Raw genomic sequence first — 20,342 nt, 5'->3', positions numbered from 1 at the left:
AATCCCATCAATTTCCCTAACACCATTTCCCTGATTTCTTTCAGTTCCTCCCTTTCATCAGACCCTATGTTCCCCGGCATCTCTGGGAGGTTATTTGTGTCCTCCTTTTTGAAGAGAGAACCAAAATATGCATTTAGTTGGTCTGCCATTTCTTTGTTCCCCATTAAGAATTCCCCTGATTCTGAGTCCAACGGACCTACGCTTGACTTTTCAATCTTTTTCTCTTCCCTTATCTATAAAAGCTTCTACAGTCAATTTTTATGTTCCCTGCAAGCTTACTCTCATATTCTATTTTCCCCTTCTTAAATAATCCCTTTGTCCTCCTTTGTGGAATACTATATTGCTCCCAATCCTCAGGATTATTGCTTTTTCTGGCCAATTTATATGTCCTCTCCTTGGATCTTATGCTATTCCTAATTTCCATTGTTAGCCATGGTTGAGTCACCTTTTTTGTTTTATTTTTATGCCAAACTGGGAGGAACAGATTCTGTAGTTCATCCATGCGGTCTTTGAATGTTTGCCATTGCCTATCCGCCGTCAACCCTTTGAGTGACATTCCCCAATCAATCCAACCCAACTCACGCCTCAGACCATCGTAGTTTCCTTTATTTAAATTTAGGACCCTAGTCTCTGAGTCAACTAATTCATTCTCCATCTTAATGAAGAATTCGATCATTATATAATGGCTCCGACCCAAGGGGCTTCGTACAACAAGATTGCTAATTAAACATTTCTCGTTACATAATACCCAGTCTAAGTTGACCTGATCTCTGGTTGGTTCCTCAACATATTAGTCCAGGAAAACATCCCGTAAACACTACAGGAATTCCTGCTCCACAGTACTGTTGCTAATTTGGTTATCCCAATCTATATGTAGATTAAAGTCACCCATGATGACTGCTGTGCCCTTATTGCATGCTTCTTTAATTTCCCTTTTAATGACATCCCCAACCTCCGCCTTACTGTTTGGAGATCTATATACCACTCCCACTAACGTTTTCTGTCCCTTGGTATTTCTCAATTCAAATCATACAGATTCCATATCATCAGAGCTAATATCCTTCCTTACAATTGCGTTAATCGCTTCTTTAACCAGTAATGGTACCCTACCTCCCTTTCCTTTTTGCCTATCTTTCCTGAATATCGAATACCCCTGGATGTTGAGTTCCCAGCCTTGGCCATCCTTGAGCCACGTTTCCCTAATCCCAACCAAATCATATTTGTTTACCTCTATTTGCGCAGCCAATTCATCCACCTTATTACGAATGCTCCTCGCATTAAGACACAAAGCCTTCAGGCTTATATTTTTAACGCTCTTAGACCTATTAGAATTATTATTTACTGTGGCCATGGTTGATTTAAACCGTTGATTTCTCTGACTGCCACTTTTGTTTTTCTCCTTCCTTTCTTTTGCTTTTATCCTTGTTTCCCTTTCCTCTGTCCCCCTGCTCAGGTTCCCAACCCCCTGCCATCTTAGTTTAAACCCTCCCCCACAGCACTAGCAAACACTCCCCCTAGGACATCGGTCCCAGCCCTGCCCAGGTGCAAACCGTCCGGTTTGAACTGGTCCCACTCCCCGAGAAGCGTTTCCAATGTCCCAGGAACTTGAATCCCTCCCTGTTGCACCATTCCTCTAGCCATGTATTCATCTGAAATATCCTTCTATTTCTACTCTGACTAGCACGTGGCACTGGTAGCAATCCTGAGATTACCACCTTTGAGGTCCTATTTTTTAATTTACCTCCTATGTCCCTATATTCAGCTTTTAGGACCTCATCCCATTTTTTACCTATATCGTTGGTACCTATATGCACCACGACAACTGACTGTTCACCCTTCCCTTTCAAAATGTTCTGCAGCCGCTCTGAGACATCCTTGATCCTTGCACCAGGGAGGCATCACACCATCCTGGAGCCTCGTTTGCGGCCGCAGAAACGCCTATCTATTCCCCTTACAATAGAATCCCCTATTACTATACCTCTGCCCCTCTTTTTCCTCCCGCTCTGTGCAGCAGAGCCAACCCTGGTGCCAGGAAGTTGGCTGCTGCTGCCTTCCTCTGATAAGCCATCCCCCCCAACAATACTCAAAGTGGTGTATTTGTTTGAGTGGGGGATGTCCACAGGGGACCCCTGCACTACCTGCCTGTGCCTAGTACTCTGCCTGTTGGTCACCCCTTCCCTTTCTGCCTGTCCAACCTCTACCTGCGGTGTGTCCAACTCCCTAAACGTGCTATTCACGACGTCCTCAGCATCGTGAACGCTCCAGTATGCATCCAATCGCAACTCCAGTGCCGCAATGCGGTCTGTCAGTAGCTGCAGCTGGATACACTTCCTGCACACGTAGTTGTCAGGGACACATATGTAGGAGACAGCTAGTTTAAAACAATAGTACGATAGCAAAATACGCTGCTCACGATGTGGCCTCCTCTACATTGGGGAGACCAAATGCAGATTGGGTGACCACTTTGCAGAACACCTCCGTTCAGTCTGTAAGGATGACCCCGAGCTTCCGGTCACCTGGCATTTTAATTCACCACCCCATTCCCACTCAGACCTCACTGTACTCGGGCTCTTGCATTGTTCCATGAAAGCTCAGCATATGCTCTAGGAACAGCACCTCATCTTCCGATTAGGCACTTTACAGCCTTCCGGACTCAATATCGAGTTCAACAATTTCAGATCATAACCCCAGCCCCCATTACATTTTTACTTATTTTTATCCAAACTTTTGTTTTGGCCCTTTCCCCACTTTCTTTTCTCTCCCACATGGCAGCTGTTTCCCATTCTGCCAGCACATTTCACACCTAATCTAGAAACGTCTTTTGTCTCCACTAGTCCTATCACCATCTCGTCTCGTTTTGAATACATCTTAATGTCTCTTCACTTCTCTTCTGTTCTCCCCCGGGCTGGCCTCTTAATCTATTTCATTTCCAGTGCTTTTCCAGTCTTGACAAAGTGTTTGACCCGAAACGTTGACTCTATTTTCTGTCCACGGATGTTGCCTGGCCTGCTGAGTTTTTCCAGCATTTTCTGTTGTTATTTTAGTTTAAAACAATGATACAGTATGTAGCTGGGGATGATATAATGTTCTCTCTCTCTCTTTGTCGCTCTCTCTCTTTCTCTCACTCTCGCTCTCTCGCTCATTGTCTCACTCTCTCTCTCCTAATTGTATCACTTACTCCCGACATCTGGACGTGGTTATTTCACACTCTCATTTTGAATCTGCAGAGAATTCTGAAGATTTCTGATGACTTTTTTCAAAGCACAGATTTTTTCGATTCGACCCATGAGTTTCACTCAGATGGCGGCACCAATGACATTTTATCGTTACCCTAAACCATTGAGATTCATTATGTGTTTTTGGTATTTTCTAACAGAAGGGGAAATCCTCAACGAACCAAACAGAATCGCCGTGAGTAGCTTCTACACATGATATCTAAAGAATAAAAATAGATAATATGCAGAATTTCATATTTGGTGCATGTTGCCCATAAAGTGTTGGTATAGTCTATTGAAAGGTTGTAGCTTGCAATATTTCTTTCAAATTGCATGAACTACATCTATGTGTGACAGCATATCAGTTCACACACTGTTTCAGTTCAAGAGAACGCAATATTCTGCTAAATTAATTTCCTATATATTGCACATATTATGGTGACATGTATAGTCAATGAGGAACAAGAACATATGAACATAAGAAACAGGACCAGGAATCGGCTACTTGGCCCCTCGAGCCTGCTCCGCCATTCAATAAGATCATGGCTGATCTTGAGCTCAAATCCACTTTCCTGGCCGCTCCCCATAACCCTTCACTCCATTATCTTGCAAAAATCTGTCTATCTCCACCTTAAAGGTACTTAATGACCCAGCCTCCACGGCTCTCTGGGGCAGGGAATTCCACAGATTTACGACCCTCTGAGAGAAGAAATTCCTCCTCATCTCAGTTCCAAAAGGGCGGCCCTTAATTCTGAATCTATGCACCCGAGTTTTAGATTTCCCCACGAGGTGCAACATCCTCTCTGCATCTAACTTCTCGAGCCCCCTCAGTATCTTATATATTTCAAAAAGATCACCTCTCGTTCTTCTAAATTCCAATGTGTATCGGCCCAATCTGCTCAGCTATTCTTCATAAGTCAACCCCTCGTCTCAGGAATCTACCGTGTGAATCGTCTCTGAATTGACTCCAATGCAAGTATCCTTCCTTCAATAAGGGGACCAAAAGTTTCTGCAGAGCTCAAGGTGTGGTCTCACCAGTACCCTGTGCAGTTGTAGCATGACTTCTCTGCTTTTATACTCCAACCCCCTTGCAATAAAGGTCAACATTCCATTTGCCTTTTTGATTACTTGCTGTAACTGCATGCTAACTTTGTGTGTTTAATGCACAAGGACCCCCAGGTCCCTCTGAACTGTAGCATTTTGTAATCTCTCTCCATTTAAATAAAAATGGCTTTTTTATTTTCCTGCCAAATTGGATAACCTCGCACGTTCCCATCTGCCAAATGTTTGCCCGCTCACTTAGCCTGTCTATATCCCTTTGCAGATTCGCTGAGTCCTCTGCACAACTTGCTTTCCCATCATCTTTGTATCATCCACAAACTTGGCATCATTACACTCGGAACCTTCATCCAAGGCATTAATGTACATTGTAAATATTTGAGGCCCCAGCATCGATCCCTGTGGCACCCCATTAATTACCATTTGCCAACCGGAAAATTACCCATTTATCTCGCTTTTATGAACGAATGATTGTGAATATTATACCGATTGAAAAATCAAGATACTTATTCAAAATTAGTTGACTAAATGATTTATGGTTTGTGAAAGACGTAAGGAATGAAATAAAATGCATGAACATAATAGTTTACAGTTCCATATAATAGTGTAAATGGAAGCTAGCAGCGTTTCAAAGTTTTGTGAAACCTTGGTTATGCTTATGTTCCATTCATCACAGCAGCAATGCAGATATAAATTGAAAATAAACACCCTGAGCTTCAACCTGCTAAAACTTGAACTAACCTATGATTGGGATCAAGGACAGTGTATTCATGCAATCCAGCGCATGGCACATCAAGTGGGAAACAACCCTGACACAACGCCCCCCTCCCAGCCACCCTCCCGTCATCAAACGAAAGACTGAAAGAGAGTGAGAGAGGCAGCGTCCAGGGAGAATGTTTTGAGCAAAACAAAGCCCACAACCATCAAGGAAAGATATGTTACTTTCTTCAACTGACGAAGCCTCGAATCCTCATTCTGTGCTACACACTCAATTTTTGGTACAAGACGCAGGTATAAATCATGGCCAATGCTGTCGTCTGGACTAGTTTCGATCGTCTAAAGGGGTGGCAGATGAATTGTTCCAAATGTTTACCCCTAATTGACCTGGCTTTTTACCTGTTTATTTCGGTTCTCTCAGTAGATTGCATGGCCCCGGGTGGGTGGGCAGTGTCTATATGGTGATGCATAAGGCATTAGGTCTTTTCCTGCCCAAAACTTTCAAATGTTGGTAGTGCTAGTGCCTAAACAGGATACATTAATCAAGCTTCAATCCATGTTTCAATTCACTGCAACTACTGGCTTGCGAGTGCAGCAATTTAAAAAGGGAAAAGACAGCACAATTATGGCCTAGGACCTGGGACTCATCCTCTTAACAAGTGGAAATATTTGCGGGTTATTAAGGATCCCTGCTGCAGTGGAGGGTTAAACTTGAGCATATTTATTCGTCATGGCCAAAAAAGAATAAACTGCTTTGAAGTGAATATTTTTCAGTTACAACGCTGTTTTGTGTCTCAAATTTATAATAGACAAATCAGCATTATAAACTTTAATTCTGCAAAAAATTGTGTCACTTCTTAAGGAGCTGTGTCCTTCCTGTTGGACCAATATGGACTGATTATACCGCATAGATAATTTAGATGATATATATCTATGGATATACAGATAATCGCTGCTGGTGGAAATTTTTATATGAATATATGTACAGCAGGTTTATACAGAGTATCAGAATCTGCTGCTGCTAATATCCCACAGCGCCTTTTGGATGCCCAGTTTTAAGCTGCCTGATCTGTTCTTAATCTATCCCTCTTTACACCCTCCCCTTTCAGTCTGAGCGGTTCAAAGCGGGTCACCTTGAGTACGAGAGTGCCATGAGGGGCGGGGAGGGTGAGAGGAGACATAGTGGGGGTGATTTTCACTCAGAAGTCGGGAAGGAGGCGGGACTACAACTTTCGGGGACGTAGTCCCTCCTCCATCGAGATGCGGCCAATCAACGCGATTTTAACTTGATTGACCTTGTTGAGCCCGCCCAGCGGGCTCAGCAAGCCAATTAAGGGCCACCCGGCAACGGGTGACGTCACAGACTGAAATTTCATCTGTCAAGACGATTTGACAGGTGAGACATCGGTGTTTCACAGTTGTTTGAAGCTATCAAACGCTGATAATCTTACTTCAAACCTGAGTCCTTCTCCACAGACTCAGTTAAAAATCTCACCGACACCGAAAGCTGCAGGCTGTCACTTTTGATAGTTCGCAGCCGTTCTGCTTTCTGTGCCGGTTAGATGATGGACTCCCGAAACCTAGAGGAAGGAAGGCTGGAAAGGTAAGTACAGGTAATTTAAACTTCTTTACACACTGTAGACACACCAAACACACTTACCTTTGCACTTATGCACCCATCACTCACCTGAACAGCGACATCTCGACCCCACCAAGTCCTTCAACCGGACAGCCTGACTCCTGTAACTTGACGTGGGTCGGGAATCCCACACTTCAAGCTTTAAAATAGGGATTAGGCTAAAAACTGCCTGTGAACTACCTGTTAACAGGCCGTTATTTGTCACTAATCCTTTCCCGCCTTGGGTAGGCGCGTCCCAGTGCAGGGAGGGTACCTGCCTCCTTTGAAAGTTACATGGAGGCGGGTTTGGGGCGGGATGGTGTCGGGACCCCCAAATTCGGGACATTAACCCCCCACACACCTCCAATCCCGACTCCACGGGTCAGTTTAAATCGAGGCCAGTGAATTTATTTTACAACTCCCAATGAATCCATCAGCGCACCTGTGACTGTGTTGTGAAAATACTCAAACTGCATATTTAGGGGGTATAAATTCTCCAGGGCAGTAGCGCAAAACGCATCGGCCTCGTACTATTCGCCCGTTCCGATATTCAATTCAATTCACGTCAATTGCATTGAATATAAGACGTGGCGCATCAGCCAATCCGAAACATTTCTGCATGGTCTTGTTGAAGAAAACAAGATTATTTGGTATTATACCAAACAAATTTGTGTTGAACAAGGGACAATCAAATTCAGCAACGAAAGAACACAGAGGAATCTCAGGATGTACAATATCAACTGTACAACCAATAGGGAGAGTACCGCCAATTTTAAAGGGGGCTGCCAATTCGCTACCGCCCAGAACCATTGTTTCCCAATAGGTGACACACTGAATTCCAAAAAGGAATGTTAGCATTTAACTAATTTAAACAAGCTTGCAAATAGACATTTCACTGACTGTCTGAACTCCTCCCTGAACTTGGTCTGGATCACTGCACAAATGCACGGCTTTGTACAGCAACTCAAAAGGAGAAGCATATACCCGGCTTCTTGAAGCATATAGAGAGGATCATTGTATCCTGTGTAACCGGAAGAATTTGTGATTCAGAGATATAGCTAATGTAATGTAAACGTCATCCACAAGGGTACGAAATTTACGGACAGAGTAAGAACTAAAATTATGGATTTCCTACGATTTCCATCTCGGGATCATTTTCATGGTCAACATATTTCTTGCCATGGAGAGCCCAACGGACTCTATTGGCCAGTAAAATAGAAATTCACGGTGAGAGCATTCAGCAGCAAAATCTAAATCAAAGGCACAAACGTGGTTGAAATATGGGTCAGGTATGAAAATGCTATCCACGGAAGCGTTGTGTAAAAGCTAGATTTGACGTTGCAATACCAGGGTACGTTGTTAATGAAATACACAGGTTCTAATCCAAAGTTGCAGGGGATATTTCGCAAACAGCTCAGTGTAAATCGCGTTCCCACAACGCCACTGGCCATTTGCGGTGCAATATTTGTTTATCAGCTGCTGGCAGCAAATCGCCAGATATACATCACAGGTGAAAGCAACCGTTAACCAGACAGAAATGTCTTTGGCGGCATAAGCCATTACAGTTCTCAGTGAGCATACTGTGGTAATGGACAGAACGATGGCTGGGAGATAAACCGCCATTATTGGATTCAGCAACACGCTAGTGAGGATCACTAGTAGATCCGCAAAAGCCATAGCCACCAGGTAGCAGGTTATCCATTTGGAGAGGCCACACTTCCCTCGGGATAGAATCGCAATCGCCATTATGTTACCTGTCAAAAAAAGGACAATTTCAACTGAACAACTGCACAGAGTCCCAGGAAATGCATCAGTTTGGTGGGAATTAGTGCGAATTTCAGCGGGTTGAGAATAATCCTCGGCGATCACGCAAAACGGGCAGAACCACATGGCCCGTTGACTCCTGAACCATATCAGGCAGAGGACGGGGTGGGGCTGCTCCATGGAATATCTGCAGCAATGAAAGTCTACCCCAAGATCTTGGTCTTCATTCAGAGAATTGGGCCAGTAACTCCGGTCCCAACGCGTGAGTACGGACGGTGTACTCAAGCGTGTGCCCGTTGGAAGTGCCGGATTTCAGCATGCACAGCGCATGCGCGGGAAACCGGCATATCCTCCAAGGGTTTCAGAGGTCCAATGCGTGTGCGCAGGACTCTGCGCGCACGCCTTGAACTTCCTTCTTTTTGACAGGTTTGCCCATTTGCAAGGGCCTGAACTTTTTACACATATAAAAAGGAGGCGTAAGGACTGGATTCTTGAAGGTAAGTGGTCTATTATTTAAAATTATTGCATTTCTTCCACAGCGTCATTGTTTTTAAGGACTTTATAGTAAGGTAAGTTTATTTTTAGACCCGATTTATTAAAAAATTATTTTTTACAAAATGTTTATTAATTGTTTAAAATAGTTTTTTTTTAAGTTATTTATAGTTTATTTAATTATTGGGATGTTTTTTAAAATTTTATTTAAAGTTATACTAGTCTTTTGGGCGCCCGTACTTTTCATGAGTTTGACAGTTCTTACTGTCAAACTCATGAATGAAGTTTCCCCTCCCCTGATTGGCTGCACAGTGCTCACCTGATCCCAGCCGGCAAATCGCACTAACTATGCCGCTGGATCAGTCAAGCACATCGCGCCGACATCTGAACCGGGCCAGTGACAGGAATTCCAAGCAGGCCCAGGCTTCAGATGTCGGCGCGCCGGGTGAGTGCACCCGATCCTAATTTCTGGCCCAATAACCTATTAGCGCTCACCTGTGTTTCCGAGTGACATCCAGTTCAAAATAAAATGTCAAAAAGTAATAATAAAGACACACAAGAGGGGAATAACAAATATGAAGCAACATTCAAAAAGAATCAAACTGCGGTCTAGGAATGTACATAAATCAATTTTAAACCACGTTAAAAGTAGAAAAAAAATGTAAGAGATTTCAAGCTATCTTAATAAAGGACTACATTGAATGCAGTCGCTCTAATACAACCAAAACAAATCAAACAAATATCAGAAAAATGTATAAAAAGTAAGGAGTGACGATGTGAGATCAATAAATGGAATCAAAGAAAGAAACAAAAATGACTTGAATTTCCTTAGCGCCTTTCACAACCTCAGGGCGTCACAAAGCGCTTTACAACAAATTAATTACTTTTGAAGTGCAGTCACTGTTGCAATGTAGGAAATGCGACAGCCAATTGCGCACAGCAAGCTCCCAGACACAGTAATATGAAAATGAACAGATAATCTGTTTTAGTGATGTTTATTGTGGAATAAATATTGGACACACACACCGGGGATAACTCCCCTGCTCTTCCTCGAAATAGTGTCATGTGATCATTTACATCCACCTGAGAGAGAAGATATCGGTTTTACTTCTTATTCCAAAGGCGGCAGCTCCAACAGTGCTGCACCACTTCAGTACTGCACTGGAGTATCAACAACAACAACTTTATTTGTATAGCGCCTTTAGCATAGAAAAACGTCCCAAGACGCTGCACAGGAGTATATAAAGACAAAAAAATTGACACCGATCCACATAAGGATAAATTAGGGAAGATGACCAAAAGCTTGGTCAAAGAGGTGGTTTTTAAGGAGCTGCTTAAAGTATCAAAGAGAGGTAGCGAGGTGAACAGGTATAGGGAGGGAATTCCAAAGTTTACTGTCCAGGCAACAGAAGGCACGGCTGCCAAATGTTGAGCGATTATCGGGGATGCTCAAGAGGGCCAAATTAGAGGAGAGCAGATACCTCGGGGGTTTGTGGGGTTGAAGGAAATTACATAGATACGAAGGGGCGAGGCCATGGAGGGATTTGACAACAAGAATGAGAGTTTTGAAATCGAGGCGCTCCTTAACCGGGAGCCAATGTTGATCAGCGAGCAGAGGGGTAATGGGAGAGCGGGACTTCGTGCGAGTTAGGAGATGGGCAGACGAGTTTTGGTTGACCTCAAGTATATGTAGGGTGGAATGTGGGAGGACGGCCAGGAGTGCTTTAGAATGGTCAAGTCTAGAGGTAACAACGGCATTGGTGAAGTTTAAAGCATCAGATGAGCTGAGGCAAGTTCGGAGACGGCCGAAGTTACAGAGTGGAAGTAGATGGTCTTTGTTATGCTGCGGCTATGTGGTCGGAAGCTCATTTCAGAGTCAAATATGACAACAAGGTTGCAAACAGTGTGGTTCAGCCTCAAACAGATGGTAGGGTGAGGGATGAAGTCAGTGGCTAGGGAACGGGGTTTGTGCTGGGGACCTAAATCAACGGCTTTGTTCTTCCCAATATTTAACTGGAGAAAATTTATGCTGATCCAGAACTGGGTGTCAGTCTGACACCTTAGAGACTGTGGAGGGGTTGAGAGAAGTGGTGGCGAGATAGAGCTGGGTGTCGTCAGCGTACATGTGGAAACTGACGCTGGGTTTTGGGAAGATGTCCTCAAGGGGCAACATCCAGTTGAGAAGCAGGATCAGCCTAGATTTTTGTGCTCACATCTCTAAATGTCTTGATGCAACAAGCTTCAAACTCAGCGGCGAGGGTGCGACCAACTGAGCCAGCACTTGCATTTTGAATTAAATAAAGCATTGCACACAATGTCGAAGTAAAAAAGAGTGTATAACAGACACTGAGCTGCAAGGAGAGGAGTGATGTTCCGCCGGGTAGAGAGTGTTTGGTGAGTCAAACTGTGTGGATTCGGGTACTGAAGCAGAAATGATGCTCCGCATTGGAAGGAGCCAGAAAGATACTGTAATGAGGAAGGGGTCAGAATCGTTCTCAATACGGGAACGGGTCGCCTACCTGATGTATACATCCGAGTGGTATAGTTTGAGACGGGTTTTGGATAAAGAAATTTCAAGTTGCAAAATTAACAACTGAAAATAATGAGGAACAGGGAGCATTGAAAAATTTGGACATGGCCCTTTGGCGTGAAGTAAAACTAGCTATTCCATGAATTGCTAAACGGAAAATGACCAAGGTTCATCTCGTTCACCACCTGTCGTTCTGGTAGTGCCATGCTGCAATGATAATGGAGCTGTTGAATTATCATAGCAATCAATCCTTACAAGTTACCCTACAACAGACCCAGATATGACGGGAGGGAAACGCCATTGGAGGAGAGCTTTGGGAAACATAGGTCAAAATTTACCAGTTCATCTACAGCATAGTACATTTCCCAAATGTCATCATGTCACAAATCATTCATAAACTGCATCCAAACACGTTATTTTCCGAAATAAATCTACCTAATTTGCATTTAAGTGACTCAATACTATCTGCTTTCTCGCGGGGAGCCTGTTCCATAGCTTGACCACTCAATCACTGAAGTAATAATTCGGCAGATTAATTTTGAAATTAGTCGCTTTCAATCACAGGCAGTGCAGGGACAGAGGAACCGATGGAGTGTTATGTAGAATGCTGCATGCGAAGCAAGGCAACACTGACATAAACTGTCAACTAGTGGAAATAGCAAGAACTTACAAGAACCAATGCATTAGTAAAACATAGTTCCATTCAGAAAAGTAACTATTCAATTACTAGTTAAGTATTATCAGCAAATGCATGCAGTATCAGAAAACACAATGCTTAATTTCAGAGGGAAATCTTCCTGCGCGTTATGCACTGTTGGATCAAGTCAATATGGCTGGTGTCATTCTTTTCTGCAATAACGAAGTAAAGTTGATTAACAGATTAAGCATTGAGTAAATGTAGACTGTAATATTTTGCACATTAGTTAACTAGTAACTAAAGTTGAGTAACTAAGTTGATCTTGGGAACATTTCTTCTGAACACCATGAATCAGGAAGGTTGCTGAAAAAGCGAGCTTTCCGACAGTGATTATTCCAAATAAAATAGTAGAACCTTTGTGAAGCGATGCGTTTATCATTTTGCTGAAAACATATACACTCAGTGGAAACATTCCGTGCTAAGTTTAAGCAACCCAGACAGAGACAGGGGGAACTCGTCATTCAGATTATTAATTTCAGCCAGCATTGCAGGTCTTTACTCCAAGACGGAATCAGTAACTTACCTGTGTGCCCAATCGCTGAAATTACGAATATAAAGAAGACATATTTTTACTCATGCCATTTAAAATCTCAGATTCCAAGAAAGCGATTTTTACTATCCTAATAGCCCAGTCATATTGTTTACAACGTTACTGTATTATCAGGCTTCACTGTTTTGAAATGCATTGGGATGGTGTTTAAAATTACCGAAAATTGCATCTGTTCATTTGCATTATTTCCTTTGTAATGGAATGGCAGGAAATGCCTATTGTGATGAGACTAATATTGTCTCAATGCCATTGTAAATAAATAGTTATGGATTTGTTTTGGCGATTCTAAGGGCTTATTGCACTGATTTGGTAATGAACAATGAAAGCAAAGAAGGATACAGGGTCAATGGGTGCAGTGGGTTATGGCCGTTATCACAATTACACGCAGGGGCAGAAGTTCATCTTGGCAGTTGCACTTAAACACCCCGGGGTTGAAATTCTCTTTGCTGTTTATGCAATACTTGGCGCTATCACATCGTCCACCTCTTATACGCTTCGTCCCATAGTCAATTTGTTTGACTTCAAGTGAGCTGGATAACTGTCTGTGGGTAAAACAGACCGGCCGATGCGATGCCGCCCGTTATGTGTTACTTCCCGCCGTCAATTTCTAGCTCAAGTCAGACCTTGTTCAGGCTCAGATACAAATGTGAGCCACTTGACCCAGGGTAGATAAATTCCACGGAAGGGCAGCAGCATGATATCGAGGAGAAGTAACTATCCTGAAATTAATGCATTTCCTAGCCATGCACCACTCTTTAAACAATTACACCGCTCCCAGTAGGATGTCATTTGGAATATTTCAAAATACTTGGATAGAATGACAGCAATATTAATGTTGTGCTGACAAAAACAGTAGGGTCGAACATACACAACGGGCGGTACCTGCGGACAAACCTCCCCGCCATGATGCATAGTCAGAAAACTCCACCTAAGTACATGGGTTGAAAATGGTAACTTGGAATCATGTAATTTTAGATTTCACTTTCCGTTGCGTTCATGTCATCATCAGCTGTAATCTTCTCCACCAAATCGCACCAGATAAACCTGGAAGTGTGAAAGATTTTTATTTCGTTAAGTTTATCAACGGATGTGGATCAATGGCAGCTAAACGAATTTGAGGTGCAGATGAGTCATGATCTAACTGAATGAATGAACCTGGAGAATTAGCACGTTTTGCCCGCCTGTCAGCTTGAGGCCTTCCATGCCTGGTGGACACACAGCAACTACAGTGTGTGGTCGAAACAGGAAACAATATTATTAATTAAATTATTAACTTTTCTTTATCATTTTTATGATTTGGATGTTTATTGTTTGTGCACCTCTACAAAAGGAGTTTTAGATTTATTTTCATCGGGTTGGTGACAGTGCGGCAACCCAGTGTGTCCAGAAGGTGCAACTAATTTAAATAGAAAGACAGCCGCTCCTTCTGCGGGTTTGTCCACGCACTGGTAGACCTGGAGTGGGAGCACGAGATGTTTGCCAGCACGCTTGAGGCCTTCCACAACCAGTGGGCACTGCAGTGTCCGGAGTACGTCGCAGAGATGAGAAATAATATTATTATTTCATTTGCTAAGTAACGTTTCATGTTTTATGATTTGGATTCAATTAGTTGTATCCCTGCAAATGGGGCGCATTTTTGCTTGTTGTTTGTTTGATGAAACAAGTTTCAATTATAGAATAAAAACAACTCACTTAGTTTATTTGTGCAAAGGAGTGGAACTAACATCTGTAATGATGTGACCTAATTGTCTCACTGGAGGCTTCCGTGATCTATATATTCAGTCTGCTGCAAACCGGATGTTGAGGCTGTTGAGACGCAGTTGCTTCTGACAGAAAATGCATGAGCCAGTAACTGGTCCGGTGTATGCAGTTTACTATCCAATTCTTGCCGCTCTTGGTGTCCCAGGTAAGTGGTAACCATACCAGTTGTGCAAACCTATTTTATACAGCATCATTGTTTTTGCAACGTGTCTGGTAACTTAATCTGTCTGAGCGGATCTGTTTGCTAAATAGTCACCTATTCTGTGGTATCTGCTCAATGGCTAAGTTATCCGAATTTATTTATTCAATATAATATTTTATTCAAATTATATTTATTTCTGCTCCAACAGAGACAGTATTATTCAAAGTCTTCTTCAGACGACTTGCTATCTCACATCTAGAATCAGCCGTGTCCACACATTTAAGTGTGTGTTGGTATGTTGCTGCGTTTTGCCAATGGCTGCAAATCGATATACAGGTTCCAAATATAGGGGTGAGGAATATTGATCTTTAAACTGTTTCACCATATTGGCAAAGGATTGATCCCCGCCCAAGTACACCGGTGCAGAGCTCGCCATCCTACCCCACTGTCAGCAGTGGCTCAGTTGGTAGTACTCTGGCCCCTGAGTGAAACGGTTCTGAGATTAAGTCCCACTCCAGGGACTCGAGCACAACAATCTGGGCTGACCATTCTGTGTGGCACTGAGGGAGTGCCTCACTGTCGGAGGTGCCATCTTTAGGACGTGAAGTTAAACCGAGGCCTGGTCTGCCCTCGCAGGTGTGTGTGTAAATGATCCCATGCCATTATTTCGAACAGGAGTAGGGGAGGTCTCCTCACTGGCCTAGCCAATATTTATCCCTCAGTCAACATCACTAATGCAGATGATCTGGTCATTATCATATTGTTGTTTGTGGGGTCTTGCTGTGCGAAAATTGGCAGCCGCGTTTCATTCATGACAACAGTGACTACATTTCAAAGGGTACTTCACTGGCTGTAATAAGCTTTGGGACATCCTGAGGTCGTGAAAGGCGCTATATAAATGGTAGGCTTTCTTTTATTTATTTTCTGTTATTGGTGTAAACTATTAAAATAATTAGAATAGAAAAGAACAAAATTTCCATCGTATTTACTGAACATCTGAAGAAAAATGTATTCGAGCGTATTTTGAAATAATAAAGAGAAATACATTCATCTGACTACAGCGACCATATTTACCTTTCTCCTGCTCTCTTTTCCTCTTTCGCTTTCGATTTCTCATCTCCCGTTCTTTTTCTGTCCCTCCTTATTTCTTTCTATCTTTCCCTCTCTCTACTATACGTTCTTGTGAAGGATGCCATCGTGTTTTAATCGGATTGCAAGTGAAACGCTTAGAACCTGTTTGTAATAGGATAATATTTCACCCCAATCGCGAGTTAACTATTTAGTTATGGCGCATAAGCTCTAAGTCAGTCCTGCAGTAACGTTGTTCAACCAACGCCATGGACAAAGCAGGGGAGTTCCTCTTTAATTTGATCGTTATTGGCTGCCGTACAAGTAACAATTATTACAGTCCAAACAGCACTATACAGGCTGAAGTCTTTGATTTGCATTCGGGGGTCATGTGTAATTGCAAACGCTAGTTATTATATCGTAACCTGCAAGGTATTGCCGATGGTGCCAAAAAGTTATTAAAAGACTTGGTCAACGATAATAAGCAATTCCTTTCTATTTTCCCCTTCTGCTCTGTTGTCAGGTGCCATAGGGGTTATCAGCCTTCAGATACATGTCCTGTTATTCATGCGCCCCCATGATAGGCAGATTAAACAGTCTACAGATCATAGAGGTCATTTAATTGATCAGTCAAGTCATGTATTCAACAGACTCTCAAATTCAGCCATTTTCCACTCGTGTTTGCCATAGTAAGCCCATGATTAATGTTACTACCTCCGCTGGAATATTTGAGTCTGGCTGTTGAACTTGCATCACATCGTTTGAGATCCATGGATGGTTAGGACGAGCAAGACTCCTAAATATTCCCTAACTGCGTAACTCATTATAACTTAAGTCATGATACTTGCTCACTAACCCATCAATAATGCTCAGGAAAATTAAGCTTACTTACAATATAGCCGGCATGCCTGTGTGTCAGTCGTTGCTCAGTTGGCAGCACTCTCGCCTCTCAGTCAGAAGGTAGTGGATTAAAGTCCCACTACAGAAACTTTAGTCCAACAATTCTAGGCTGCCACTCCTTTGTAATACTGAGGGAGCCCAGCACTGTCAGAGGTGGGGCCTTTTGGCCGAGACGGTAAACCGAGGACCCGCTCTCCCAGGTGGATGCCCCGACACTATTTTGAAGAGCAGTGGAGTTATCCCCGGTGTCCTGGCCAATAGTTATCCCTCAATCAACATAAGAAAACAGATTACTTGGTCATTAAAACATTGCTGTTTGTTGGAGCTTGCTGTACACATATTGGCTGCCACGGGTGATTGGGCAGATGCATGGCAGATGCAGTATAATGTGGAGAAATGCGAAGGTATCCACTTTGGAGGCAAAAACAGAAAGGCAGATTATTATCTGAACGGCAATAGCTTGGGATAAGGGAAAGTGCAACGAGACCTGGGTGTCCTTGTGCACCAGTGGCTGAAGGTAGGCATGCAGGTGCAGCAGACTGTTAAGAAAGTAAATGGTATGTTGGCCTTCGTAGCGAGAGGGTTTGAGTAAAGGAACAAGGATGTCTTGCTGCAGTTGTACAGGGCCGTGGTGAGACCACAGCTTGAGTATTGTGTGCATTTTTGGTCGACTTATCTGAGGAAGAATGTTCTTGCCATGGAGGGAGTGCAGCGAAGATTCACCAGACTGATACCTGGGGTGGCAGGAATGACGTATGAAGAGAGATTGGGTCGATTAACTTTATATTCGCTACAGTTTAGAAGAAGGAGAGGGGATCTCATTGAAACATATAAAATTGTAACAGGGCTAGACAGACTAGATGCAGGAAGGATTTTCCTGATGGCGGGGGAGTCCAGAACCAGGGGTCACAGTCTAAGGATAAGGGGTAAGCCATTTAGGACTGAGCTGAGGAGGAATTTCTTCACCCAGACAGTGGTGAACCTGTGGGATTCTCTACCACAGAAGGCAGTTGAGGCCAACTTATAAAATATATTCAAGAAGGAGTTAGATATATTTTTTAAGGCTAAAGGGATCAAGGGATATGGGGAGAAAGCAGGGACAGGATACTGAATTTGGATGACCAGCCAAGATCTCATTAAATGGAGGAGCAGGCTCGAGGGGCTGAATGGCCTACTCCTGCTCCTATCTTCTATGTTTCTATGTGTCCTAAAATAAAACAGTGACCGCACGTCGAACAGTATATCATTGGCTGCAAAGCGATTTGGGACGTCTGGTGGTCATGAAAGGCGCTCTATAAATGTAAGTCTTTCATTTTTGCTTTTTCATATTGCAACATATATATATTATCGCTTCATTTTAAAGGGCAGCTCAACACATGTATTCTTTTGGATCAGATTTACATCACTCCATCAAATAAATGATTGGAAAACAAGAACGAGCAAGGGGTTTGCCGGTTGGTATAATCAGTGATGTGCCCAATGCCCTTATATCTGGAGAGCATGGGTGGTCATTCAGCGGCCCTCTCCTCATCCATAAACAATTCTGCCTGATTTACAGCCACGGTCCGATTTCACTCACTTCAGTCCATCCGCCACTTTTCAATGTCTTGTTCATATGCATTACCGGTGGACCTCGGTGTCTGTCCTTCATTAAGTTTTGTGTTTATATCGGGGTTTTCCAAATTTATCGTTCATTAATTGTATTGTTAATCTCAAACTCGCTCTCTATTGAATTGTATTTCATTCAATCAACTTATTGCAGGTGCATTTTTGTAGATTTTATTATTTTTATGAAAGTTTTTATTGAAATAAATTTTATGTCACTCAAGTTGGCATATCATAACTAACTTTTAAACTCATTTTAAAGCTCATTGCTCGTCCAATAGTAGCGCCAGATTTCATTTGCTAATCAGTCCTGCTTCTTCCTATGACCATATCATGTTACATTAACGTACCTCATCTATATTTTAAAACGGAGCAGAAACAATATAGTGCCATTAGCGACCTTAGGGTGTCCTAAAGTATTCTGCAGTAACTGTTGTAATGTACGGAAGATTTGCAGCCAATCAGCGCGCAGCAAAGTCCCACAAACAGCAATGAGACAGCGACCAGATAATTGGGTTTAGTGATGTTGATTTAGGGAGAAATATTGGCCAGGGCACCGGCGGTGCAGCATTCCCTTAGCACTGCATTCATGATTCAGCCGAGATCATGTGCTCAAATCTTTGGAGTGGGACATGAAACCGCAAACTTCTGACTCAGAGGCGAGTGTGCTACCCAATGAGCCTCGGCTGACACTGTTTTAATTTGCAACCTACTTTAATGGCTATTAGGTTACATGCAGAATGCAATAACAAGTTCTGCAGGGAGCCCATACTGGTAGCAAACTGGTACTTTCCCTTAAAGTCTGGCCATAATTAATTGTCTTGCTTGTTTTCCCCTCCCCTGCAGTTAACATGGTGGCAATTGCGATCCTGTCCCGGGGAAAGTGCGGCCTCTCCAAATGTATCACATGCTACCTGGTGGCCATGGCAGCGGCGGATCTAGTGGTTGTCATCACTGGCGTCATACTCAATCGGATCATCGACATTTACATTCCCGGAAGTTATCTGTTGCTTACTCCGGTATGTCGGGCCAAAATCGCCCTAGTTTATGCAACCAGAGACATTTCTGTCTGGTTAACCGTCGCTTTTACCTTCGATCGCTTTATAGCCATTTGTTGCCAGGAGCTGAAAACCAAATATTGCACCAAGCAAACGGCAACTGCGGTTGTCAGCACGGTGCTCGCTCTGAGCTGTTTCAAAAACATCCCCTGGTACTTCGTGTATGATCCTCTGTACATAATTAACAATTTGCCGTGGTATTGCCGGATACGGCCAATCTTTTATACTTCACCCCTTTGGCTAGCATTTTCTTTTTTCGACTGCATAGCGACTCCTTTCCTGCCATTTTTCATTATTCTGCTACTCAATGCTCTGACCGTGAGGTATATATTAGTGGCCAGCAGAGTCCGCAAGGGATTGCGGAGCAACCCCAACTTTGAAAATAATCCTGATCCTGAGATGGAAAACCGGAGAAAATCCATCATTTTACTCTTCAGTATATCCGGCAACTTTTTACTCTTATGGCTGACATACACGGTCCATTACTTATATTATCGGATTACTAATACCTATTCTTACACAGGTTACAATGACCCGGTTTATATCCTTCAAGAAACCGGATATATGCTCCTGCTTTTGAGCTGCTGCACAAACACCTTTATTTATGCAGTAACCCAGAGTAAATTCAGAGAGGAGTTTATGAAAATGGTGAAATATCCAGTGAACCGAATTGTTACGTTTTTGAAATAATTAGAACAGCTATATAATTGTTGGTATTATAAATCAAATTGTCATATACCAGACATCATCTTGTAGATTTGCCTTTAATTTACAGTCAGTGGCAAGGCAAAGCAAAGGCGCTCGCCGCTGGCCCTGAAGAGAGTTGCCCACAAAGGTCTTGCGATCCGTGTAGCGAGAAGTTTGCCTTTTTCGAGGTTCCAATGAAATCAGCACTCTGTCGTGGGGATTCATGTGCCACGCTGCCGTGACGTCACAAAGAGGTCCAAGCAGCCAATCACATTGCAGAGTTCTCAAAGACAGGAAAGCAGGGAATGAGAAGCTGCTTTTTCTCGCTTTAATAATAAATGATCGTAGAGCGAAATAAAGATTGGGACGCTCACATGGGGTTAAGGTAAAAGCTGAAATATCATGAACAATCGTTTAAAAAATTAATGTTTAAAAAACATTGTTGTTATCACTATGGAGAAATTTGACACTCCATAAAT

At 42.9% G+C, this 20,342-nt stretch overlaps 2 protein-coding genes across 2 annotated transcripts in view; both read left to right on the top strand.

Annotated features, from left to right (window-relative positions):
* Positions 1-3,432, top strand: part of LOC147109929 (hepatic and glial cell adhesion molecule-like) — a 34,903-nt gene extending 31,471 nt beyond the window's left edge. Inside the window, exon 8 of the mRNA XM_086002429.1 lies at positions 3,377-3,432. Within this exon, the coding sequence (XP_085858555.1) occupies positions 3,377-3,432 (56 nt within the window). The remainder of the gene's footprint in view (positions 1-3,376) is intronic.
* An 11,046-nt stretch (positions 3,433-14,478) lies between these two features.
* Positions 14,479-19,866, top strand: LOC147109928 (putative G protein-coupled receptor 139). Its single transcript, XM_086004227.1, has 2 exons — positions 14,479-14,548; positions 18,965-19,866. The coding sequence occupies exons 1-2, from the start codon at positions 14,479-14,481 to the stop codon at positions 19,864-19,866; spliced, it is 972 nt and encodes a 323-aa protein (XP_085860353.1).
* The last annotated feature ends 476 nt before the right edge of the window (positions 19,867-20,342 follow it).

This window comes from Somniosus microcephalus, chromosome 12, assembly GCF_052327205.1.
Source record: "Somniosus microcephalus isolate GS21.2 chromosome 12, FLI_Smic_1.0, whole genome shotgun sequence".
NCBI lineage: Eukaryota > Metazoa > Chordata > Chondrichthyes > Squaliformes > Somniosidae > Somniosus > Somniosus microcephalus.
The sequence above is the reverse complement of the archived record's forward strand: the minus strand, read 5'-3'. Positions and strand labels throughout refer to the sequence as shown.